General features: G+C 40.9%; 1 protein-coding gene across 6 annotated transcripts in view; it reads right to left on the reverse strand.

Annotated features, from left to right (window-relative positions):
* slc44a5b (solute carrier family 44 member 5b) overlaps positions 1–27,052 on the reverse strand; it is a 39,875-nt gene extending 12,823 nt beyond the window's left edge. For 2 of the 6 annotated variants that reach the window (XM_078168693.1, XM_078168692.1), the window contains exons 1-9: positions 26,826–27,052; positions 11,286–11,334; positions 5,836–5,909; positions 2,580–2,664; positions 2,188–2,272; positions 1,940–2,053; positions 815–875; positions 588–711; positions 367–411 (exon numbers count right to left, since the gene is read on the reverse strand). In XM_078168693.1, coding sequence (XP_078024819.1) covers positions 367–411; positions 588–711; positions 815–875; positions 1,940–2,053; positions 2,188–2,272; positions 2,580–2,664; positions 5,836–5,909; positions 11,286–11,334; positions 26,826–26,862 — 674 coding nt within the window. In that variant the 5' untranslated portion in view covers positions 26,863–27,052. Of the gene's footprint in view, positions 1–4; positions 38–366; positions 412–587; positions 712–814; positions 876–1,939; positions 2,054–2,187; positions 2,273–2,579; positions 2,665–5,835; positions 5,910–11,285; positions 11,335–26,825 lie in introns of all 6 variants that reach the window. The other 4 variants (XM_033622106.2, XM_033622105.2, XM_033622108.2 and 1 more) reach the window with 2 other exon arrangements.
* Positions 27,053–27,284: the final 232 nt, after the last annotated feature.

Below are 27,284 nucleotides of genomic sequence, written 5' to 3' on the forward strand. Positions count from 1 at the left end.
AAACCTTTCCACTCCTTGCTGCATGGCAGTTACTTGGCTACAAAAAGAAGAGCATTAATGCACATTATCTTTCAAGGTAATTCAGGGCAAACAAAAGCTGATCACAGCAAACACAGAATCATGTATGTTTATAGTGTCAGCTCACTGGTTTAAATACATGATTTCTCAGTTTATCCAAAGTTTTCCATTTCAGCCCATTAACATGTTGGTGTAGATTTACAAAGCAGCTGTTGTAAGCTTGTAGGTACCCCCTAAGTTCTCCTTTTGAACTTGTGGGTAAGCTGCAGTTTCATGCAATAAACATGCAAATGACTGAATGTGGTTGGACACATTCCTGGGCATCAGTGACATGCCCGCTTGTCCTACCCTGTAATATCTGTCCAGAGCTCTCTGGGTGCAGATTTGGCAGCCCTAGTGACAGCATAACAGTTTTAAAACACTTAACTTCACAGGGTAAATGTTTAAATATTCTTTTACTACAGCAAGAATGCAAATTCTTAATCCAATGCATGTGTTTTCTCTGTATGTGTATGTTAACTGACAGAACAACAAAGTCAAGATTCACATTGCAGGGAAACAGATCTTACTTGGCAGCATCTTTGAGGTCGCTGACACTTCTCTTGTTATTGTCACCGTCTTTGAAAATGGTCTGATTGGCTACAGTTAAAATTCCATTTCTTGTAATGAAATCAGGGAAGCACCGCTGTAGGACTGAAACACAGTTATAGACATTTGTTCTTGTCGTAAGTAGCTTGGCAAACAAATAGTGAGCTATTGTGCATTCCAGTGTTTACAGTTAGTCAGACTGACTTACAAGGTCTGCTTGGCACGATCATAGACGGGCAGTCTTCATCTCGTATGACTTCTGCAACTCTCTGAAAATAGGGAAATAAAGGAGATGGTGATTTTACAATTGAATAAAAGAGATTTATAGCATGTATCATAGCTACAGATGGAGTGAAGTGTCTCCTTCATACACGTAACTGATCTCTCTGTTGTTTTATCTGAATCTGTCCTGTAGGTTTCTGTAATTCTGTACAATCATGTGTGCTTTGCTGCCATTTCTAATATGTGTTAGGGAAAATAATGATTTTAAGTCTGTTCACTTAAGTTCTTACTTATGAAACACTTTATTGTATTAAATTCTTGCATAAAAATAGCATAAATTCAGTTTAGGCTATTGAATAAAATAACTATCATCAGTAACATGTATAACATCGGTATGTTTTACAAACATAAAAATAATTCCTGTTTTCATACAAATAATCTCAGTCCAGATCCTGTACTGTTGGTATTATCATCATCATTATTCCTGTAGACCAAAAAAGTCAAGTCAGATGTGACAGGGATGGTTTGAACCCTGTCTGATGTAACACTGTCATACTTGGGATGATGTGGGAAGGGAAATCAATGATTCAGTTCAAACAGTATGACTGAGCTGTTAGGTGCTCCCACACACCACCTCACTTTCTGGTTCTTGCACACCATCGCGCCAACGTCACCGTCACTGAACTGCTGCCAGCCGACAGAACGGGGCTGTGATGTGCATCAGTGGCTGCTAGCTCACTACCGACCGTCTCTCATAAGCATTCAAATGAGCTCTTCATTATAACCACTGTACAGATAAAAGTGATGAAATCTGAGGATGGATTACTTTTGATGTTCTAATTCTTTTATTTGTTGTACAGTTATATTTGATCAAAACGTGTGTCTGCAACTGAAGAAAACTTCTGTAATTTAGACCCCAGAGTAGGCCCCTTTGCCTGGATAAAATTCTGGGGACTATGTAAAGCACCTGCCCATAGGACGTGACAAACTGGAATATACACATACCTGGTTTCCAAAGCAAAAGCAAGTGAGAACTGCATGCAGATGAGGCATGGAGTTCAATAAATATATTTTCATCTGGTTTGCGAAAACACAAAAGCCGCTGTCTCACCTTGCTGCCAATCTCGAAGCCCGGCTTGCAGAATTGCTTGTAATATTCCCAGTTTTTGGTATTCCACGCATCCAGGAGAGTTGCAAATCTGTCAGGGCACTTGGAGACACAGAGCTGGAGGAGGCAACGCATCTTCTTAATGAGAAAGCCCATCAATCTTGCATAATCATGCGAGGAGGAAAGGTTGGAGGGGAACATAAAGTAGAGCAAAGAAGTGCTGCTAGAAGCGGCTTCATTCAGTCTCTTACCTGGGTTGTAGGGCACTGGAGGTTAATCAAAACTGCAGGATTGGCACATTTCAACATGTTGAAGTAGAATAGTATGGCTTTGTTTCTGCGGAGACAAGTGATGAAGATAAAGAGAGGAGTCTGATTAGAAGGATTCAACAGACTGACAAATCAGTCCATTACTGCAATGTTTTATCAGCAAGCATTTAAGCACACACGTACACACACATACACACACTCAGAGTGAGAGAGTGCACTGTGCAGTCTGCCATAATTAATCACAAACCATCGCCGTGTATTGTGGTCAAATCCTTTTGTGAGTGTAAAGATAAGGATGGAAAAGCTGACAGACAAATTGGGGAACATAATTATTCCAGTGTACAATCATTTAAGAAAGGTATTATTGCACTCACGCATTGGGGGTGTTCTGGTGGCCGCAGAACTGACCGTGGCTGTCGGTTGGATACACAACCTTCCTGGGGTCCCCATGGATCCAGGCTGAAAACACAGCACAACAGTTTCTTGTTTCACCTGCATGTATTTTAACATGTGAGCATACTAGACACATATTCCTGAAACTGGTAGTAGTTGCTTCCCTGTTGTACCCACTGAGGTGTACAAGACCACTGGTCAAAACATTACCCTCCTTTTCAGACTCTCTGTGGTCCTTCATGATACATGCTCTCAGTTTTGGACTGTGTAAGTCAGAGAGCTTATCTAGGTTTTTATGTTTAGAGAAAGTTTTTACCTTCCTAAACACATGTACTGATAATTTTGAGTTGGTATTCCCCAGTTTCCTTCTAAATGCATCTCTGTGCATCTACTCAGAAAAACACTGATGCACACAGCAAATTGATGCTTGAATGTCAAGTCTATGAACATCACAGGCAGCTACAGAGGACCTTCATCAATTACCACAGCCTCATTAACGAAGAGAAATGGCGTTTAAAGATGTCAACTGTCTTGCTCGTCTTTGCTCATAACAAACTCAAAACTGTGTAAATGAGGCAGAGCATAACAGTGTGAACCAACACAGCCAACAGCATTAAGTTGCTGTGTGCATTTGCTTTGTGTGGATGGAGACAGAGATATGCATGTTCGCAAAGTCTTCTATCAAGTGCAAATCAACTGAATGGAAATGGAAATGGCAGCTACAACGTTACAGCACATTTTACAACACAAAGACTAAAGTAAAACAACTGATTAAAAGGTCAGTCTGCTCAGTTCACTGTGTGCGCCACCATGTTGCTGCGATGTCACGTGTGTTTATGTAGGTGAACTCTGGGTTGATGGATCTTGCCTTAGCTTCTGACTTGGAATTCCAACTTGAATAACACTTTTCTGTGTCAGAAGTATTTTTTTCTGAGTTCCTAGTACAGCTGATTACAGCAAAAGCTTGAGTGGATTTAGTGGCATCTACAGGTGAGGTTACAGATTGCAACCAACTGAAACTTCTCCTGTGTGCGAAGCGTGTGTAGGAAAACCATAATGGTGGCCCACACAAAATGTGAATGACCCTATCTAGAGCCAGTGGTTGGTTTGTCTGTTCTGGGCCACAACATGGCGAACTGCTTGGAAAAGGGCCTACTCCTTATGTAGATATAAACGGCTCATTCTAAGGGCGTGTGACCCCCAAGCGTTTTTTTTTTTTCAGCAGGAAAGCGGTGGCAGGGGGCTGGGGAGTGTTTCATCCCAGCCCTTCATAATTTGTCACACATGAGTTTTCTTTCTATGACAACAATATCTAACATTAACGTTAGCTTGGTAGCTAACATAACCCTACATTATGCTGATAAAAGAACAACACTCACCGGCATCACTCAGTGTCCGTCCAAACAGCTCACACAAATGGGCTTTTCTGTCTTTGTATTGACAGTAGACAGTAGCCTAACTTAAGAAGTGGCAGTGATGTCACCATAAGCGCCTCTCTGAAAAGTTAAGGGATTTTCAAAGCTCTTGGGGCGGCTGAACAAAAAAGCTGAATCACCCTGAAAAATGACAATGGGTGCGATGCTTTTTCTGAAGGCGACCACATTTGCTCTCTCTTAGTTGGGATCAACTTAAAAAAAAAGAGATACCAGTTCCCACAAAAAACGCTATGTGGACACAGGCCCTATGGTAAGAAAACACAGCAATTCTTAGTTTGAAAACATAATTATAAATGTTATATTCTAATTCTGCCAATATACTTCCCTAAAGCCTTAACACTGGACCTTTAAGGTCTTTTAGGTTCAGATGAGTTAAAGAGGGTCCTATATGAATCAATAGTAATCAAATCCTCGAATACATGGGTGCATCAGGCCAAGGCCATGAGTGTCTCTCTGTGTGCTCACAAAGCACAAAAAGAAAAGAAGCACAATTAACAGGACAACAATGGAAATGTATTTGGAGGATTGCATGTATGCATGTTAATTAAGAAGAAACGTCTACACAGATTAAAAAAAAACCCAAAACAAAACAAATCAATCCAGTTTAATTTGTTTTGTTCGGTTTCTCTAGATAGGAGTAGCAGCAACCCTGAAATTCAATTTACTAAGCAATTCTTGTGTTTCATTTGTTTTCCCAACCTGAACAACACAGTGTTAAGGCCTTTCACCTTGCCAGTCAATGACGGATTGTGCTGAACGTGTGATGGCACAACAAAAGCAGTCTATAAGTCTTTGACACAACAGGGATGATGAAATTTAAAAAAATATGCAGAAAGAACAGAAAGTTCTTCAGCAGATTGCAGATGCGTCAGTGTGTATTTGAAGTCACATCCATTGTCATGGCTCCTGCTCTTTTTAAATGACTGGGAAACAGTAAGTCCTCCCCATGCCCAGATTGAGACATGACTCTGCTGACAACGAGCTGGCGTGGGACAGCCCTTTGGTGACAGCATTGGGATTTCATTTCTCCCTAATTTATGATGTATATCATATGTGTGTGTGACAGAGGAAGGAATATGCAGTCAGGTGTGCTGAATAAAACAGGATATGATTTTTTTTTGTATGAGAAGGAGGTAAAGAAAAGTGGCAGAGCAAAAAGAAAGACAAAGAGAAATAGTTATAGAAATATAGAAAGGAAGGAAAATTAAATGAGGATGAAAGAAAAACTTGAGGCGAGACAGAAAGAAAAAAAGAGCTGATGGGGAGATTTACAAGACTGCATGGCCTCAGTCAGTCGCAGACTAAGTGGACTCTCTGTCACACTCGGGTGACCTAAACGGCTTCAAGAAAATCTGAATGAAATAAGAGCCAGAGGGAACCACTGGTCATCCAGTAAAAAAAAAAAAACCCTCAACCATGACCTCAAAACTGCTTTACTAACATGATCACCTCAAGTAAAGACTCAGCCAAAGTGAGCCATACAAGCTGCATGTTGTGGTGAAACCCTAAGACTATCCCTTTCTCCGGGGAGCTGCATTTTTTAACTCCCCCGCAGTTTTAACAATCAGACATTTTGTTGAATAGCCTACCATGAAACTATGAATAAGTCAAACAAAGAAAAAAAGTGTCTGTGCATCCTGCAGAGGGGAGTAAGTCCATTTAGTTTCTGGTAAATTAAGATTTTGTCAAGTTATTGTCACACGAAGACACTTCTCACTTCATGACCACAACACATCATGTGCGTGTGAGGTTGTGTGTGTCATTATGAAACTTGCAATCAACAGCAACGTGTCAGACTTACCCACTGTACCCAGAGCGATGTAGCCGAGGATGACAATGATGAAGATAACACAGCAAACCACATCAGTGCAGCTCCTGGAGGGAAAAGAATATGTGTGAGAACAAATGAGAGATGTGTGACACGGAGAAGATTACTAGGGAAAAATAAGGTTTTGTATGAATGGTTGGTTTATGAATGCCTTTTTCCAATTCAGTCACCTAAGAAAAATACATGTACTAATGCATCCCCAGAACGAATTGGCTCATCTCAAGAAGAAAAAACTGTGCATTATGTTTCACCATTTTGTTGTTCGTAATCATGACAGAGCTGCTGTATGGCAAGTGAGTTTCATCTGGGTGCAGCACTTAATACTAGGCTTGGGCACTATCACAGTGTTACTTGATACCAGGGTGTTTAGAAATCCTGAAAATATGATTTTCAATATGGTCAAAAATACAGACGCTCCTCTTTCTCTTGATCTCATCCTCTCCAGGATGTTGCGACCCCAACATTATCACAAATTCAGCCAATTCCTGTGCATTCGGTGCAACCTTGTAATATGTCATTCACAACTTCACTACAAATTAGAGTAGCCTTTGTAAAACAGCTAAAATATCATGTTATTGTAGAACTGGACTACTGCTGCAGGAGAGTGAGCTATGTTCCTGTCATGCACACAGTGACAAGCCTAACTGTTAAAATCACACAGTTTAAGTTACCTATCAGTTGATAATGTGTTTAAAGACAAAGACGAGCCATAATGGTGTCAGTGTGAGATTGTCGTGACCGTTGAACGGCTCCGTGTGGGGTGCTAGCCGCTGCTGCTTTGCTAGCATGTGCTAACTGGGCAGAGAGAGCAGGAGGAGAGCAGCTAATGGAGACAGTCCCTTAGTACTGCTCAGAACACTGAAAAACCGATCGCTAATACTGATAATATTATGCTCCAAATCCAAGATAACATTGTACCTATACTTGCCCCTACAATTTCATTCCAAAAAACACCTATAAACAGTGCAACATGCATTTTTTTTTAGAAAAGGCATTTCTAGCTACAACAATCCTAAAAACAGACTGTAAACACTTAATCTGAGGTGACGTAGTGTATGGCACATGCCACTAGAGGTCAGTGTTTATTGGCGAACAGGCCGCTTAGCTGAGCGAGATGGTAACTGCAAGTAGTGGGGATAACATTACAGAACTAATAAGCCAGCAAAGGCAGAGAGAGACAACAGGGAAAAACAGGCAGCCAACATATTTTCACATCTAACTCAGTGAATTAAGAGTTTATTTCGACCAAACCAGAGTGATTATTGGAAAAATGACTAACCAGAATGGCTTTGGTGAGTTTTATTTTGTTTCTGTCCAGTTAGTATGAAGTAACCTGAATTTAAAAAGGTGTACAGTTAACAGAAAACCAGTTTCCATTTGTATTTTTCTATTTATTGGGAAAACAAGTGTAAAAGGTTGTTTGTTTTTTAGACAAATACTGTCAACTACTGTATGCTCCAGTGATATGTCAGGAAGGTATAAAGATATAAATAATAGATATTGCCCAATCCAACTTGCTACCAAGTATAACAAGGTGTCATCTGTATATTGTGCTTTCAAAGAACCTGAAGTGGAGATCTACTGACTTTCTAATGAGCCTCTGAATCCCCCCCAGAGTTAACTGTCCCACAGGCACAGAGACAGTTATTTGAAGATTGCCTCTCTCTCCACAGTATCCTCAGCCTGCTAGTTTAAAGCAGCGTCTCACAGTCTTTCTCTCTCTCCTACTTTACTGTCTCACGGTCTCTCTCCCACAACAAGCGTTCTTCCCCTCCTTTCCACCCTGAGAGAAGCTGTCAGTCCAGCCCCTTCTGAGCCCTCTTTCAAAACTATTCAGACTATGAGCCCAGCCTTGAATAAAGCCAAGTTCAATCCACTGTGCCTAGTAGTGCCATACAAGGGACATACGTAGCCTGCCTCTAACACCATACGCTACACAAATTGACTTGAGACCCTCATCTCCTTCAGCTTTCAACCCTTCTCCTCTTTCATCCAGAGGAGCGAAGCCAATGTCAAAAGGAGGCCTGAGCTCAGAGATGTGACAGTGTTTCCTCTGTGTAGTTCTTTGAAGAGTGGATTGTCCTTGTTTTGTATGCAGCATGGTTACATGGTTCTATACAGGCTGCTCTTCAGCCTCCAAATACAATTTCATGATTAAGTAGCAGACAGTGAAGGAAGACTAGAGCACTGATGCACACAGAGGGTATCAGCTGAGGATCAACACGGACAAAGAGTTATAAAATAGCTTAAAGAGACACTAATGAATTTACATTACGATGCAAACAAGAAACAAACATATCTATTTAAGCTGTATGCTCACTGTAGCCTCTTAGATTTTGGGTCAGCTGTGTAATTTGAGTCCTCATTGCGAGTTATCCCATACTGCTTGCAAATGCAGCTGCAATTAAGAGCTACTTTTTATGGTCCTGCATTAATAACCGCAATAAAGCCTGCAATCTATGTTAACAGGCTGCTCTGGTAGATTGGTTTGCTGAACTTCGCAATATAGAGGATTGGGAATGTTTTCTGTCCCAGCAGGGCTACTAATTCTCCTCATTTCACATTTCAGAATAAGATGACTCCATTATCACCATCCTTATCTGAATTACATTACGACTGTAGATACCTGCAAATTCAAATTGTAATATCTCCACTCAGAACATCTGTTCTGTATCTTCAGGCAAACATCCCAACATCAGCCAAAACGTCCAACAGATGACATTGGATGACAAAAGACTAAAAGAGGAGTTTGTTGTCATATGAAATAAGGCTTACAGACTTAGTGTGAGCAATTTTTTTCTAAAACCGCAGCAATTATATTTTGGGAGATAATAGAGAAACAAAGGCAGCTAATGTGGGCACAGCTCTGTCTGGTGAAGACAGCCACAGTTTTACACTGACAGTGAATATGAGGAGCATGAAGACAGCCTGCCACACTACAAGTAAAGCTGTTGCCGATATTGTGCATATTATTAACAAAGGGAGACAAGGGAGTACCATTTCATTTCATTCAAAAAAGAACAAGGGGAAGAGCTGTCAGGGTTGCCATGGCAATGGTTGCATTCGTTATCTTTGAATCCCTCTCTATCCTTTAGCAGGAAGATAAGTTAGCTATCACTCAGCCACACATCATAGACGATTAAAGGGTGAGATCTGAGGGGTGGGGGTCTAGAGCCGACCATGCCTCTCCTCCACCGTAACGTGTTACTGTAGATCCGTCTTGTTTCCCAACTCCCTCATATAGACACGACTGCATTATTAAGACAAAGTGCAAGCACAGCACCACAGTGCTAATACAAAGTCACCTTTGAAGCATGCATAGGTGAGTGTTGAAGGGAAGCTGACAAAGTCAGAGGAGTGAAAACAATTCTGCTTCGTTCTCTTATCTCAGGAGAGCAGGCCACATCCAAAATATAGTCAGACTGCAAATCTATTTGGACCCCAACCTGGCCTCCTCAGATGTCACTTACACATACTTTCGCAGGGACCAAAGCATTGGCCTGCTTTTGTACTGTACTGCCAGGCAGTGCTGCTTTGAAAGGGGAAAAATCAGTACTGGAAGCTCTGTCAGTGCAATAAGAAACTTTGGTGTCAGTGTTATATTTGCAGGGCTGATATTCTGAGGGAGCCAAGGTGACACAGATGGCTGCAGTGCCACAGAATAGCATGGGTGCCATTGTGGTGTGAATCTGCCAGCCTGTGCCTGCTTTGTAACAGACATTAACAGGAAGGGGTATTTGGAGGGTCAGATTTGCACACTAAAGATATTTCTCACGGTCACGAGAGCCAAGAGGGACACTGGTTCAAGTGAGCAGATTTACTGATGAACATGAGGCTCCTTGAGGTGAGTAGGTCCATATTCTGTGATGACAGGGAGCTACTTATTTGTAGTTAAATTTGTTTGTGAGTGCACATTTGACAGGACACCATAAAGGGCTTTACATTGCAATACGGTTCTACAGTTGTAGCTCATCTGTGTACCTTTGTTTACACCAATTATATCTGTATATTACATTGTTTATAGCTGGAGCCAGTTTGGATTAACACTATACCGTGTCCACTTCTGTATGTCGCTTAAAGGACTGCTCAATAACTACAGACACAGTTACTTCATTTAGGCACCGAGCTTCCATGAAAACAAGACGACCAAAGGGTCGGTTCTCTCCCAGTTCTCATTAAGAAAAGCCTCTGAGCCACAGAAACATCAAAGTATCCTTGGTGCCTTCACCCAGCTGTAGCAGTGAAATGGGCTGGAGAGGGTGGGATAAAGAGGCACAGGAGGACTGAAACATGCCTTCACAGCAGCCTGCCAAACTGACATTGAACATAAAAGAGATAAGAACCTACATTACCTCAGAAAATGACTAAATCATCGAAAAAGCCTGTGGTGACACCCTCGAGGGGTTTTTGCTTTATTGCAAAATTCTATTCTTCATTGTGCTGGAGAAATCAGGTAGTCTTAAAATGTAGACTTCTTTTTCACCATCCCATGTATTCATTTTTGGAGGGAGAATCCTCAACCTCAAGTTTATAGTTCTGTTTCTAAAGAAGGACCACATCTATTAAGCACCACTGTTTTTTATTTCATCAGAGTTTTCAATCTTTTTTGGCATGTGACCTAATTTTTTAAGTCTCCAAATGATCACAAAAGTTGCCACTTTCATGTGAGTTTTCATTCTTTCAATATATTACATAGAAATGATGGCACAGCACAAACAATAACTAGCTGTAACATGTACAGAATTGTGAGGCAGATAGCAGACTGTAGTTCATCAGGTGAAGTGCTACCGTGCTGCCGGGTGAAAAACAGGAGGCATCTCCCTGCAATAGTCCTGCTGATGTGTGGACTACATCTGTTTGGGTGTATCTGGATGGTTAATAGTGTGTGTCATTGGGCTAACTCCAGCCACCAGCTTGACTTATGGCCATTGATCTGTGTGGTGGAGTGGAGAGAGCTGCCAGCACCCGGCCTCGATCTTTATTAACGTGGCATGACAAATGATCAATCTATCAGTGCTCTGACTTGGGTGGGAGCCAAAAAGATTATACAATGGACAAAATCAATATACACATAAGAATCAGATGTTGGATGATTGTGATAGTTAAAGGGTCAGTTCACCAGAATAAAAAACAACATCATAAAAATAAAAATTCGTACAAAGTCCAAATGGTATGTAAGTGTTGCTGTGACTTTATTTGACTTTTTAGATATCTGTCTCTGAGATTTCTGCCTCCATTCTAATACAGTGCAGATGAATGGGTTTACAGTTCCTGTTAATATCACCAGTGATGACAAAATGTGTCTCAAATATCATGCACTGCAATTAAAATTAAAAAGTTACTTTTGTGTATCCAGACACTGCTACATTATTAGATGTAACAACTTTAAAGCAAAAGGTGGCGATGTGGAATATGTGTAGTACCTGTTATGAACCGGTCCTCTGAAGTTTGGGTCAAATTTGCGCGGCTCACCTGTAAGACAAGCAGAATATGATGACATTAGAGTCAAATAGAACAAAAATAAATTTCACTGACAGAGTGACTATACAGAACATAGACAACATAACAGCAGCGTGTACTGACTTATGTCTGGTTCACCAGCAAAATATGAAAGCAAGAGAAAACAAACGAGACACAGAGAACAAAGATCTGATAGTATAAGCAACATTTCATGACACTGACACAATATAGTTCTATACTGGTAAAGTGTACCTGTAAAGTTAACCTGCTGTGCTATTCAACCAGACAGGACAACCTAACTAGGCCATCTCACAGTGCAGGTCTCCTTGCAGGACTCGGATGAAGAGGGATGATCACACTAAGCTAAAGCAGTAAAAGCCAAAACAATGTAGCTAACACAGAAGTATAATAAATCATTTTAACAACTCTTAAGCCAAACAGCTTATCTGGGTCACAGTGAGGATTCCCTATTTGACCCAGCAGAGTGAATACTGAGCCGTGTTTGCAGGCATCATCAGTCACCCAAGGGGCTAACTCGGACTGCGTGCGCTTGTAGGTGTGAGGAAGCACATGCATTTGCATTCATCACTGGCTGCTTCTCTGGTGCCCAAGTAGTCTCTACCCCAGTTGAAACTAAGTATGACGTGTTCCTGAGGACCTATTAATCACCACACATGGAGCGTAATTTCTCCAAGCAGCTGGGGCAGACTTAGGGGCAGCATGAGTGGGCCTATCTCCCATCTGCCCATTCCATGAACTGATCCTGTCAAAAGACGTACACGCCAGCCTTGCCTCTGAAAGTGTGAGGAATGAGTACACTGTACTATGTACATATAAATCATGTTCTAGATTTAACAAGCACAAAATCAATTTTATTTTTATCAGCAGATCCAATGAAAAGGCCAAAACCAACAGCAAATGTATCCTAATAATAACAAGGATTGGCTGTGACTGATTTAGCTTATGCCCCCATTGCATAGAGCTCCATAATCATACAAAAAATATTAAAAACACATTAAAAAGCAAAACTATTGCACTGGGTGATATAATCTTTTATTAAAACAAACACTGCCAATGTATTTTTTGCTGCAACAACTCCACAACTACATTTTTTTAAATCTCTGGAGAGGAGCTCTCTGTTGTGAGGACATCAGTGAACATGCTCTCACACAGTTCTGTGTACTGCAGTTGTAAAATGGTGAATATGTTTTTATACAAAACTATGTTTGTTGGAGCAACCCAGCCCCCACGAAATGACTCCTTCAATCATCACAATTCCAATAGTCCAAAAGTCCAGTAACTGTTTGATTACATTGTTTTAGCTTATTCATATGTGCAAGGAGCCAACAAGAAGTCAGCTGACTTGGCCGGCGGGAATCTTGGACACCCCTACTCTCAACCTTGCTCGGCTAAAAAAGGACTTGTGTGTGCATGCTCTATGGGCCCAAAAACATGGAAGTGCGAGGAAGCCTCCAGAGGCTTTTTTTGGCATATGCGCCCAGTAAGCAACTTTCATAGGATTGAGTGGGGGTGCTATCTTTGAACACGGTATCCAGTTCTCCCTCCAATATTTCCACGGATTACACTGAGTAATAAACTAGCCAGATATGTTCACGTTCATTAACTATCAATACTGCACCTAATGTCTTGGAACAATTAAGTGGTAGGTTAACAAAATGTAGCAAGGATGGAACATTAAATCAAACGCACCTCATCCTCTCTCTGTTCCTCTCACACACAAAACCAGCAGCGAAAACACAAAAAAGTCACATCACATAGTTCTATATTACTGGATAAAGTCACCATGACGACTTTTTAGAAATCATACTACCAAAGAAGATGTATATTTGTTTTTTATGAAATAAAAACGCAACATCTTCAATAAAGTAAACTCCAGTTTTCCAGTTGTATACAACACCACTTGATTGTAATGCCTATGTTGGTTATGTTCAAGCAAACAAACAAACAAAACCTTTATCTGTCATTATTTTACCAAAAAGCATTTTCCTAGGAAGAAACAAACCAGGAGATGCAAATTGTTCTTGTCTTTGTCAAATGGTGATGTCACTGGGATGTCATACCACCATTCTTCCACTAAATGTCTTGGTCTTCAGTGCAAGACCGAACTGGCTTTCTCTGATCAGCACATAAAGGTCAGTAAAAGTAAACGCAAAAAACACAGCAACATCATCCTATTTGGTGTCTCTGACAAATGTAACACACACATTATACACATTCAGTGCAGCACCAACCCTTATTGTAAGGTATTGCATAGATCCTGACATTGTGAGCAGCAAGTGATATCCATCTGTGTGTAATGAAAGAACCCTAGCTCATCATTGTATATGAAAATAAAAGAACTGTGGTCCATTGTAGACCATCTAAATATTTATATCATCAACAGATTAAAAACTGCACCTCAACAAAAAAATCTCTTCTGTCTGAAACAAGTTTCAGTTGAGATCAGATGAGACATTCTGTGTTTATACATCCTGTATTTGCTAGCTTGGTGATCAGAATTCTATAATGCCTGGACACAACTGCAACAACACACAGTTGCAATTTGAGAAACCCAGTAATACAGCACATACTGTATATTCCAAACTCACACACACGCAAACTCTCCCTAGAATAACTGATTCAGCACAGTAGAGCCTGGCAGCTGCTCCTAAACCAGAAGCTAAACATCCCATAGTGACTGAGTGAGTTACCAAAATTTCCTGGCCAGCGAGGTTTCTAAGCCCAATATTTCTGCATAAAGATAAGGTACAAAAAAGTCAGGTTGTTACGCACATTTGCATGTGTGAAAGCATATATATTCTTGCCTGCCTTTCCCCACTGGGATTCCTCTAACAGCCTCCCTAAAGCAGTGGTAGTCTGAAGGATAGAGATGCCAAATTTCTGGGCCAACAGTAAAAAAAAAAAAAGAAAAAGAAAAAGAAAAAAGTGACTGAGCAACCGTTTCGCTCACCATCAAACTCAGTGTCCTTAAGCTGCAGAGTCAGCAGCAAAAAGGAAGAAAGAAAGAAAGAAAGGAAATGCACTGGGGTGGAAATGTTCTTGAATCTAGGTGAGCTGGCTTTGTCATCTTTCTGTTTTTCTTCATTCTTACAAAGAGTAAGGGCAAGAATTATGGCAGATGGAGAGCTGCATGTCTCAGACCAAGGGTCAAACAGTGGTTACAGTTGGCTGGTCTTATGACTACATGTGGCTACGTGCAGCTACTAGATCATAAGGAAATTCCTTACATGCACTCTAGGAGTGATTATGATCATTTCAGCTCTTTCTAATCGCAGCAGTGTCAGCTGCTAACCTTTCTTTAAAGAAACTTGATATGAGAGCCTCCATGTCCCTTTTTTTTGTCCTTGCTGTTAAAAACCCTATTTTTCAGCCATCTGTTTGGCTGTCACTGAAAGCCACTCACTTGAGTTGTGTTTTAGGTCTAAAAATGGGAGATGTTCTGGGTTAAGTGTGTGAATTCCTCAGCCAAGGACATAATGTCACCAGACCAGGTGCTCACTGCAGCATTTGCAGAGCACTAGCACTGAATATAATGAGGATGTTTTCACAGGGACCAAGTGTGAAAGCATCCTAAGGGTGAAAAGGACCAAGTGTGAAAGCACCCTAAGGTTCACAGGCTCACAAACTAGTGCGGTTCGTTTCGAGTCCATGTTGCGATTAGCTTAACCTGCTTAACCACGCTGCTCACTCACTAACTACCACAGGACAACTGAAGTGTGTTAAATGCCCAGACCAAGGGTCAAACAGCCCAACCTAAATTCAGTTTAAGCATGTGAACTAAAAAAAAAAAAAGCCCATGTGAACTAAAACACACCACTGCGCTTTAATTTGTGTCTTTTAAAGTTAGCAATGTGCACATTGTAAAGAGTGAACTCTTCCTCTGTGTTGTGCCTTAAGTTGCCTCCAATTGCTTCTATATCCCAATGGTTGTTGCTACACCCACATGGCCAGCAGGATGCATCACATTAACGCACATCAGAGCTAATTAGAGGTACAGCTGCTGGGGGTGAACAAAATACGTAGATAGCTACTAGAGTGGCCCCAGAATGGAAACAGAACTATGTGGATTTAAAAAAAAATATCCTTTCATTGATCCACCTGGGTAGTGTGAATATTTAAAACATGTGCAGGTCTCAAGTGGACGAGCAATTGTGACGCAAACAGGTTAGTCCATATGGTGAGTGCAAGCTGAATCACACTGAGATCAAGGAGAGCCAGTGGTTAGAGGACAGATTGTGGTGCAGTGAGTGTCAGGGAGCGGAGCTTTTTTCAGTCGTGTCAGTGGTTTCTCGATCAGGCTACTGTTTGGAGTTGTGGAGCCTGCCAGTATGTCCAGCAAGAGGACCAGCAGGCAGCATGGTCCCCCGCCAACTGACGAAAAATGAGGGCAGTCGTTATGTTGATCAAAACCTAGAATACAAAACTGTCAATACAGTATGACTGAGGGAACTCAAAATCAAACGTGAGTGCGTAAGCTCCAATAGCAATAGCATGTTATAATATACAGCACACTAAAATATTCTGGAGGATTACAAACCCCTCGTTCTGACACAATAATATTTAGGTGACAGAGCATGTGCTTATTCAGCTAAGCTAAATTTAGCTTTTGCTCCTACCTACTACATCAGCTTGACTACTTCCACTAGGCTGTTGTACTTTCCTCTGTCCCACAAAACAAATTTCAATGAAAGGTTAAAAGAGAGTGTTGAAAATCATCAGTGATGCCTGGATACCAGCAGAGTCTGCATTAGGTGACGGCTGTTTAGACTGCACTGCAGTCTGCCAGTGCAGGAGATGAGGGTGGTGGACTGGATGTGTGCTGCTGGCTTTAGTCAGGCTGAAAGACGGTCTGTAGTCAACAACATTCGGAAAAAGCCTGGCAGGCATGCTATGCTGGGACAGCTAAAGTCACTGTTAGCTCCACTAACTGTTAGTCTCCTCTATTGACATAGTGTTGGATAATGCCACCGTGTCCTGCTGTGACTGGAAGATTTACGCATAACACAACAATCATGGTGGTAATCAAAGGCTCTGAGGCAATGAGGCTGGACGGGGTGAGGAATTACACATCAGGATCAGACAAAAGCTTTGGCAGTAATCTTCGCTCCCAAATCCCATTTGCATTTCCAGCTAGTCTGCTATAGCAACAAGATCTATGGATCAATTTACAGTGGCGAGGACCTAACGCCATAAACTGCGCCTGTGACACACATAAAAAAAGTTGTGATAAAATTCCTTCTTCCAACAGAAGTTTAATAAAAAACTCTCAAAAAAGATTGAAAAGCGCAGTGACAATGCCTCAATTTGAAGTCCGTACCTCCTGTCAGACAGATTCTGAAGTATGTGCTGAGATTGACTGCTGAGAATCAACTTCAGAGTACCGTGCAGGAAGAGAGCCAGATGTAACAACCCAGCCTGGAGTAATAAAGCTTCAGGGGAAAGTCACAGAAGCAGTTCATCGCCTTGTATTTCACAATTTGGGAGGAGACTAAATTGCACACTTATCTCCTGCAGCTTACTTTATCATGAGGTGAGACTGCTCAAGGATTATGTGCACATTTACGGAGTCACATATATATTTATACTTTATGTGGAAAATATCACTGCAGATACTGTGAGATATGTTACTATGAGAGCAAAGATAACCAGTGAATGAAATGGCATCAACCTATAATCGTGTTGTCATGATACTGGACATTCATCAATACAATATCTAAAAAAAATAATGATATTTAATACCATTTGCGATATCACAGGGACAAACTGACACTGAGGGCATAAAATTTAAAATTCTTATTAAAAGATAAATATAACAAGGCTATAAAATGACAACGACGAGTGTCTTTTATTGGTTAGTAGCAGAGAGCAGCAGAATGACTGTGGTAAACATTAACAATAAGAAAGAGCGGAAAAGTGCAGCTGGTGCTGGTGTATTGATATCGCCAAAAATTTGTATTTAAACTGTTTTAAATATCCAGAATAGATATGTACCGATACATCACTATTTTTGACAACACTAGCCTACAGTACATACAGAAATCTTTAAGTCCAAGTCAAGGAAAAAAGTACATAGAGCACATAATTGTCACATTTGAGTAAGAATGTTAATCACACTGTACAGTAGTGTTGTCAGCACACCCTCCAGAGCAAAACTTTCTCCACTTTCCCTATCCCGTGTCCTCAGCCCCCCTTTCCAGCGTTTCTCAGCTCGTCTCCATAAACACATCCAGTACACAGACACACCAACACGGGCAGACACAGGCACCAGTGTGCCCAGGCTCCACTGTCCAACACAGGCCTCTTTCATACCGTGGTCAGGCAAACAGCTCGAACACTGCAGGTGCTCTACATGGGCTGGGTCAGAGGGGCCATTTGGAAAGGACTTTTTTTGTTGTTTTCATTCTGCTGATTCATAAACATTTCCAAGACCTGGAGAGAGTGGAGTGCTGTAAGACTGCATTTCTGTAAAAGCTACGTTGGGCCTAGATCCAGCTTAGATCTGGCTACAGATTAACAAAAAAAAAAATAGAAATGTTAAAAATTCAGCATAATGATGTTGCTCAGCAGAGTAGGCACGGCCTGTAAGTCTGAATGCTGCATACAGTATGTTCATTCATATTTGATGAAAGCACTGGCTTCTGCCAATCCAGAGAGAAAAGCAACATCAGTAACATGGCTTTGGAGTTTCGGGTTTTCCTCTAGTCTGTATTTAAGAATTACAAGTGTGCAGGTTTCTCCTGTAATATAAGTGTTGGGCACATCATGGCACAATAGTAACAGAGCTGCTTGGATGTATCACTGCTATAAAGATAAAGGGGCCAGTAAAGCTGTGATAGGATACAAGGCTGGAAGGGGGTCAGAGGGTAGTCTGTAGGGCAGAGATACACTATCAGGGTTTTCCTGTTGAATCAGAAAACACACACTCACTCACACAAACAAACTGAGTGGAATTGAGAGGGTCATGGGCAGAAATTTACTGGCATGGTTTCACTGGATTCAGGCAAGACTTTTACATCCCAGTAACCCTAACTCTCTCTCATACACACACAGCCACACACTCACACAAAACATACACACATTAACATTTGGGAACAGCATTATGATCACGGAAGTCTCCCACAGTTCCTTGAAAAGGAAAAAAACCTGCAATTTGGAGTCTGAAACAATCAAAGCAGTTAAAAAGCTCCAGATGGCTCCCCTTTTTCATAATACTAAAAATGTGGAGAGATAATACACACAAACACTCTCCATGTAGCACCATCACTCTCCTTTTCTCTGCCTTTCTTTTATCGCCCTTCTGTATCCAAAAACATCTTTCGTGCCTCGCTCTTATTCCCCCCTCTGGACAACCGTACAACCTTTAAAGTGCTTGTCTCCTTATTGAGACAAGACAACAACATCCAGATCTCTGGTTTAGGTTTACTTAGCAGAGCCCCTTGGGATCCTCTCAACTATTAGCAAATGCTCCAGGACTGAGCACTTGGCATATCTGGTTAGGTAGCCCACTGGGTTAACTCCTATCCGTGCATGAGCAGTGTTTACTGTGCATATTTTCAGAGGGAGGCAAAGACAGCTAGCTGACATCCTCTCAAATGCTGAGAATAGTGAGATCCGGGTTGGGATTCGACCCCCAAGAGGGGAGTTAGCATCTGAGTGTGTCAGACACTGACAGCTAGCCTGCTGCTTGGAGCTGAGAAGTGGCAGTACTGTGGCTGGAGCTTTGTGACCTTGGTTACTTCTGTGGGAGCCTCCAGGCATGTCAGTGGCAGCCCTGTGTTCCTGTGAAACGAGGCTCGCTACTGCTTCTGTAGATCAGTGACAGGCTCTACCGGCTTTGGCCTGGATTTATAAAGACTTAAATATAAGAGGATATGCCACATCTTGATATCCAAATATGCAATACACACACCAAGGTGGAGAAACACACTAATACAAATCTAGATATTGTATGTATGCAGCTACGCAAATGCACATACAATATCCTTTAGTCTCATACTCAGTATTCAAGACTTGTCTTGAAACTTGCACAATAAATTCCTCCTTTTTCTTATACAGCTTCCTCTTAGTCAGGTATTAGTGTTGTTAACCTGAAAACCAAGAAAATTACAGCAGATCGCTCCATTAGAATCACAAAAGTACAAATCAATCTGTGCTGAAAACAGGTTACAGTACATAATCTCAGCCTGTAGGCAGACTTATCTGCATGTTTTAGGAAATTAAGATTTTCGGCACTCTGTGCTGGACTAAATTACTGATTATGAGGGGGATTTTTTTTGCCGTTTATGTCAACACAGAAATCCTCATCTCGCTTGCATCAAAGTTTTATGTTAGGCAGAGTGCAACTGAGCCCACATTCCCATTGGAAGGAAGAATACCTTGCACATTTAATGGTGAATGAGCTCACTATTTAAACCCCCCTTTTTTTCCAATCAATTGAATATTTTCTAAACAGTGCGAACTTTGTGCTGCCAAAAAGCTAGTATACAGTTGAAGATCATATGAAAGCCTTCACATAAATTAATCTTCAGTCCACAGAGTTAAATCTCTCACCCACTCTCAATGATGTGACTGTGTCAATGAAAATATGTGTGTGTCACAGCACATCACAGATTCTGAATCCTGATTTTTGGTTGAGAGAAGGAGCAAGAAATATTAATGCACTCATGTAATTTAATGACTCTATGCACTTTTAGGATTTTTTTAAGCGTAAATACAAACACCTACAATCGAACACAGTCATATGACTTCAATGTTACCATCACCATGAGGCTGTAAAGCCATGTTTTGCATAATGATGTTTAATGCCCCAAAAAACTTCTGTAGTCTTATTTAGCTACTTAAGTGCCCCACAAGTGGAGTATTTACTGACATATTTTTTGTCGTAGAACAAAATGTGAACATCTCTTAAGCTTGTGTTTACCACAGACCTTATTCCAAAAATCCTTTTAAAAAAACATACTGACTTCGAGACGAGGAAACCAGAAGTTCAAAAATGCCATCTCCTTTCCAGGTTTTAGGCATCATCCCTGCTGCACTCTATACCCAAAGGGTGGCCCAATGTCTTGACTTGGTCAATATTAACATCACTTCATTGCCGGTGTTCTCCAACAGGGAATCCTCCTAACTCTGCCTTTCAGCAGTCTGTACACATCAAATTCAACTAAAACCCTGATCTATCTCAGCAAACTCACAAGGTGCAATTCAAGGCCCTGACCTGTGCAAAAAAGGCATGTTCACAACATCAGAACACCATGTCATGTAATGATTCATTTCCATTGATAAAGCTAGTCATTTCAAGTCTCACTGTGCTCCCGAGACTCATAACCTACGTGTCTTGCATGAATGTAGCTGTATCCCTCACTCATTTTCCAGTGTATCTTTGGCTTGTGGTTCATAAATCACTGTCAATGTCACTTAGCCTTCTAGTCATAAACAAACACTGACTATATTTGTACTGCAAATTGGAAATTTAAAGTCTCCTTGCTGTCGCCTAGAAAGCCTCTTCACAGCTAAATGTCCCATTTTCACAGACTCGAACAAATCACCATCCAGTGCGGTGTAGAAGTGAATCTGAAATTATTTACTGACTCACCCTATCATTAGTGTGAATAATATACTTCAAACTTCCAGGCACTGACATAGCTATCTCTTGAGAGAAGACGCATGAAATTAGTAGCAAAGGAACATAACCTTGTTAAAAATAATGAGCAGATATGCCATAGAGACAAATAAAATGTGCAGGAGCACTACGGAGTGAGCATCGGTCTTCATTTAAGACAAGTATCTGCAGAGGACAGTGACACTTAAAAAGCCCATAATAGCACTTAGACCTGGGTGCAAAATGGGCCATTTGAGCCACAACCTTCTCTGACTGCAATTTCACAGGAAGAGGCTGTGAATGTTTGATTCTAAACCAAGGCTCTCAGCTTTCTGTCAAGACTCTACATTGACTCAGTATAAAAATGCAGCGTTTAGGGAAGCTGCCCATGCGAGAAATTTGTTAATTAACAGTGTGCCCGACTCAACACTTTCTGTGGTGAATGGAATTCATATCTAAATTGTTACTTACAAACCTGTCACAGAATGATTATGAGCTATTTTTCCACTTTTCTGACTGACTGAACATTTCAGCTGTACAGTATAAACCCACTGAACACCTGCTACATAGTTAGAAATGTTATATAATATACTAGCCTAAAGAGTGCACTTGAATTCAGGATGTAGAGCAAGTGGAGTACTGCTAAACGTGAATGATGGGATGGCAGGTCGTTTGACCAGCTGCTAAAAACATGGCTCACTTATGCTTTCTCTGAGGGTTTTTGCTGCTTTTTACGAGGGCAAATGCAATTTATCTTCATTAAAAGAAAAATCCAACTTTATATTAGGTCTTGGTGATGATTCAATGTTAATGTGAAATGGCATCATGACACTTCCTCCTCCTGCCTTATCTACCTCTGCTTCTGTTAATGACTTCCTACATTTACCAGAAATATGTAAAATACTCAAAACTTTCAAGAGAGTAGGAGGGTTTCCTGTTAAGAAAAAAGAAAAGGTGAGAACTCTAGCACTTCTTCCACATAACAAGCCTTGTGGCTACTATTCATAAATCACCTGGGGTCTCAGCTTTTTTTTTTATTTCCTGTGTGACATTTGAGCATCACTGCAACGTGGCAAGTCTAGTAAAAATATTTTTTTCTTTGATTCTTCAGAATTGACATCAGAATCAACTGACCCACAGTCTGCTAGTATCCACCTAGCCAGACTGGAAATAATATGCTTGACAGAATCAGCGACGGTAAAAATGATTTTTGTTTCTATGCACTCCACATTGAGTCCACATTTGAACAAATGCAATGAGTAAAACATAAATTGGCAATGTAATTCGATAGAGCTGCAACAGTGCTTAATTTGTAAAATTAGAAGTAGGGGAACACTTTGGGCCTTTGAGAGAGCAGTGTTCCCACCACTCCCAAAAGTGGGGGAACGCTTTTTTAAGCGGCACCCGAGCCGCCTCACTGCGCAACTCCGAATGGAATGGTTGTGACATTTGGTGTTGTCACAGTACCAAAATTGGGACCCACGGTACGATACCAGTGAAAGTATCACGGTTCTGAGTAGTATCACGATACCACAGCAAAAATGAGGTAGATGTGCCTTTTGTCATTTATAAAAAGATAAATCACTTTTCTATAATACATCAATGATATTTCAATGGAATAAATTACTTATTGACTTATTCATACTTCAAAAACAGCATCAATAAGTGATTAACATAGGGGGGATTGAAATAAAATAAATAAATAAATAAAATAAAAATCAACCAGCCACCCTCCTCCCCTGACAAGTAAAGAACAGTCCCTAAAGTGCGGTGAGGTTTGTGGACTGTTATCTGCCACAAAGAGAGAAATGTGAATGACTCGCTTCTCCTCTGACACGCCACATACCTGTGTGCCGCCATGGCTTGGTTGTCCAGGTACTACTGGGCAGTCATGACGCCAACGAAAGAGGAAATTAGGTTACTGGACCTGGAGTCGGACCTCTCTGTTGCCGGTAAGCCGTTATCTTGCGCCGCGGAGCTGCCATAGGCTATTTCACCGGCGTATTCCAGTCTGTGACCTCCGTTCAACCCACAACCGGCAGGATTCGCCTTTCGTTTCTGTTGCTGGTTGAATTCTGTGCTCGCACAGCATGCTGAATAATTTATTTTGCTCGCACAAAACTATTTTTAGTCGCAAATGCAAGTAAAATGCTCGCACATAGAGCTCTGTGGAAAACAAATCACTGCCAACAAGTAAAAAGAAATAAATAATAACTTTGACTGCTCAAAGATACTCACAAGTCTGGAAAACAAACCACTACAGCAGCATACTGAGTACCAGTTGGCCAGTGCGTGCCATTATTGACCAGTGCGCGCCATTATTGGACGGTGCATGGACACTCACCCTCTTGCGATTGGACTTTGAACTTATCCCACAGCAGTGGTACGTGAGGCACCGTAGTACTACGGTACTCCACCCTGCAACTCTAGTGACATCAGCCAAAACTGTATGTAGTTTTTAGATGTGAAAAGTTCTAGACCCATGCAAATTAGTTCCAGAACACACCAGGGCCTTTTCTGAAAAGATCCTGGTATGCGTTCCAGTACGTTCCGGCTCAAATTAAGCACTGAGCTGCAATAATGAGTTAATTAATTGATCAGGCAATCGGAAGAAAATAAATCGCCAACTATTTTGATAATTGATTGATCATTTCAGTCATTTTTCAAGCAAAAAATACCAACATTTGCTGGTTTCAGCATCTTAAATTTCCATTGTCATTCATGATGGTAACTGACAAGTCTGTGGAATTTGGGCTTTTGGTTAGTCAGAAAAAGGAAACTCAAGACATCACTTTGGACTCTGGGGAAACTGCATTTTTTAAGCATTTAAATCAACTTAACTATTAATCAATATAACGTGAATATAATCTGCGGATTAGTCCATGATGACAATAATCGTTAATTGTAGCCCTATTTGACAATACTGTGAGTTTGGGCATGCTAATGTAAAATTTGTCTTGTTCTCTGCTCAGTTGTGAGACCAACATCCTCTGAACTGCTCTTTTGCCAAGCTAGCTGATGGAGGGAAAGCACCAGGGAGCCAATAACATAAAGCAGCTGACCTAAACACAGGGAGGCACCATAACTCCATCCCATGCTTCACTAGCTAGGTCGTAGGATGCTGTTAGGGCAAAATTATGTTCCTTAATTAAACTGTCTCAATATATTCTACGTAATTCTCAGGAGAGTAGCACTTGAAGCAGTAGAAGATAATGCAGGTATACTGTAGGTATAAATTACCCTCTGTAATGATGCACACACTGTACCTAAGTAATGTATATAATAATAATGATACACAGGCTCTAAGCTGTTTACTTACAACACTTTACACATAATCTCTCATGTCAGGTTTATGGTGATAGGGTTTGAAGGCCCCGATGGTGAGCTGCACGTCTGCAGAGAGCAGTGAGAATCAACTACAGATGACAGGTTGCAGTCGTGATTGGCAGATTGCTGTAGTCATGAGGTCTGAGGGACATACGAGGTCAGCATGTGGGGAAATAACAGCAAGAAGACACAGTAGCTTTTCCCCATCAAGAGCTGTCAGGAGCAGACGTGGCTCTAAAACTGCAGAGCTACTGCATGTAAGGATCAAGCCTCCCTGACAGTCATTTTGGTTGTAATTATTATGTACGAGTTGGACAAAATTGGATGACACAATGTATTTGTAACTGATAATGGTGTGGAGGGCTCTGCTGACACTGATAAGCATGGAATGAAAAAGTTAATAATTATAAAACGCTCTCCATTACAGCTGGGGTTGGACTGATCAGCTGATCACTGGTCCAATGATTCAATATGAGATATTGAACCAGTGTAGATATGATTAAGGCCACTCCTTGAATACAGCCACATAATAACTACCTTTAAAATCTTAAATGACACTTTCGTTTTGTGGAGCTTGTTTTTTTAGGTAACGTCTTTGTAAAGAAATGTTTAATTAAACGGAGACAATAAGTGCCCTGTCAATATGATGGATTGCTTAGTCTATGACTGAAAATTAATCGAAATATTATCAAAATTGCAATATGACCAATTGCAATATCCAAATTGTAGGAGCTGCAATTTTTCCATAAAGATAAAATATGTCACAGCATACCATTATAAATAAAGGATTGTGGTGTTACAGAGATGCCCCGGCCTTAAAATCATATTCCAGATGTAAGGAAACATGCTTGTTTGGTGCAAAGCCCAGCAAAATCACATCATCAATTTTTTATTTTCTTTTTGATGAAAATAAAATGCAAAATTACCATTCCCATTAAAATTGCAACTCATATCGCAATTGCTTGATTTGTCAAAATCGTCGCAATGTGATTTTTTAAATTCATTTATTTTTTGCGCATATCATGCAGCCCTAGTTTCAATGGCAAGCTGGTTTTCCGTGACTGTCTTGTAGTCACCTGAGAGCAGCTGAACACTGACAATAAGAATGAAATTGAAAAACCATTTTTCAATGATTAAATGGAAGATTACTGAATATAGAGGGAAATGCATCTAGCTGTAGTAGTATTGATGCTCACATCAAACCACAAAAAGCTACCAGCATGGTTAAAATCACCAAAGTAAGTGACTCTTTGTTTCAGGGGGAGGGACACTGCATCTGGTGGCGATAAAGGATTATATTGCTTTGATAAACAACATGATTACTTAGGCAGGCTAACGGATAGAAAACCTGCCCACGGATTAAATATATCCATATGCCTCAAGCAGCAAAAACGCTACTTGGAGACAATAAATCCTTTGTTATCAAACTCATTCACAGAGGACATTACTTTTTAATCTTCACTCCTAACTGCACTACCTGGACTGCAGTTTTTACAGTGTTGCAATTATCCTTAATGTGGGCGAGAAGAGAAGGAGGGAAGTGGAGATAATGCTTATTGTTGTTAACAGTCTCCTACACTTTTTTTTTTAACACATGGAAAAAATAGAAAGGAAAACATCACATCAGAGGAGTCAACTAAGGATAAAGATCTTTGTTGAGCAAGTGTAGGATGAAAAACGAGCCATTCTGGGAAAGAGGTCAGTACAATCCTGTACAAAGAAAAAAAAAAACAGCAGTATTTGATATCAAATCAATCAAGGTTAATCCTTGTCTTAGATGGAATAATGCCAAATATTTCCAGGTTGTAAATGTTGAGGATACATGTTTGCTAGCTGCTTTTCTTTGTCTTAAACTGAATATATTCAGGTTTTGGTCTGGTGTTACAACAAAGCAAAGGCATCTGATGGCATCATCTTTGGGACACAATGATGAGCATTTTCCACTATTTATTTGACAGTTTACAGCTGAACCAAACGATAAATCTACCCAATACAGCTAATAATCGCCACATTAATCGATAAGGAAGCTATTGTTAATGTTGAATTGGGTTGTCATGCCGTTACACAGTAGTTACAGGGGGAAAAATATCTCTGCGTTGACAACAAAGACGAAGTGACGAAAGTGGAGGAGGAAAGTGATAAGACTTATTGTCTCCTATTGTGAGGACTTCAACACCAGGTGGACAACACAAAGGCAAAAATATATCATATTGCTGGAGTAAACCAGGTAAGTTAACGCTACGGGATAAGGATAATTCCTGGAGCACATAAAGGAAACACCAAAAAAGAGACGTTAGGCTCGTTCGAACGTTAACAGCCGTTGACATGATTTTACCGTTAACGTTACTGCGTATATTTGGTGTCAACCGTTAAATACCCCCCTAAATAGTTAGCAACTGGCAATGTAAGCTAGCTAACGTCCCCGTAAATCACAGCAAGGGGTTAAATACCATTGAGGCTGAAAAACATACCGTTATACCCCGCTGTCATAACGTTAACGTTACACAGCACGGGGGGAAAATATCTTGGCGTTTACAACAAAGACGAACCGACTCACCATAGTAAGAGGAGGGGATGTCCGTCTTTCTAGCCATGGCACTTGGTAGGACAAATGCAGCGTCGTCTTGGTTTTGGAGACCGCATATGAGAGTCGAGGTTGAACCGCAGTTATTTTAGTGTCTTTCGGTGGTCCCGTCGAGAAATAAACACAGGAACCTGGAAAGGTCTTGGGCTCTTGGAGGATGCTTCGGCCACGCAGCTGAGCGTCAGTCGTGTTTACAGCGCGACGTCATTAATTATTCTCTTAAAGGGGCCGCGCACCCTGGCTGCTGCTGCTGCTGCTACTGCTGCTGAGTGTCCTGGTTCCCTTTGTTTGGATGTGATTTAAAGCACAGCGTTTTAATGCACTTTGTCCGCTGACACGAACATGCGTAGGATTTATATCACTCTTATGCTACAGAACGAAAGAGCTCCTCTCGTGTCTGCAAGAAAAGCGACATTTTCCAGGTTGCTTTTT

This window comes from Epinephelus lanceolatus, chromosome 6 (genome assembly GCF_041903045.1).
Source record: "Epinephelus lanceolatus isolate andai-2023 chromosome 6, ASM4190304v1, whole genome shotgun sequence".
In the NCBI taxonomy this organism is placed as follows: Eukaryota; Metazoa; Chordata; class Actinopteri; order Perciformes; family Serranidae; genus Epinephelus; species Epinephelus lanceolatus.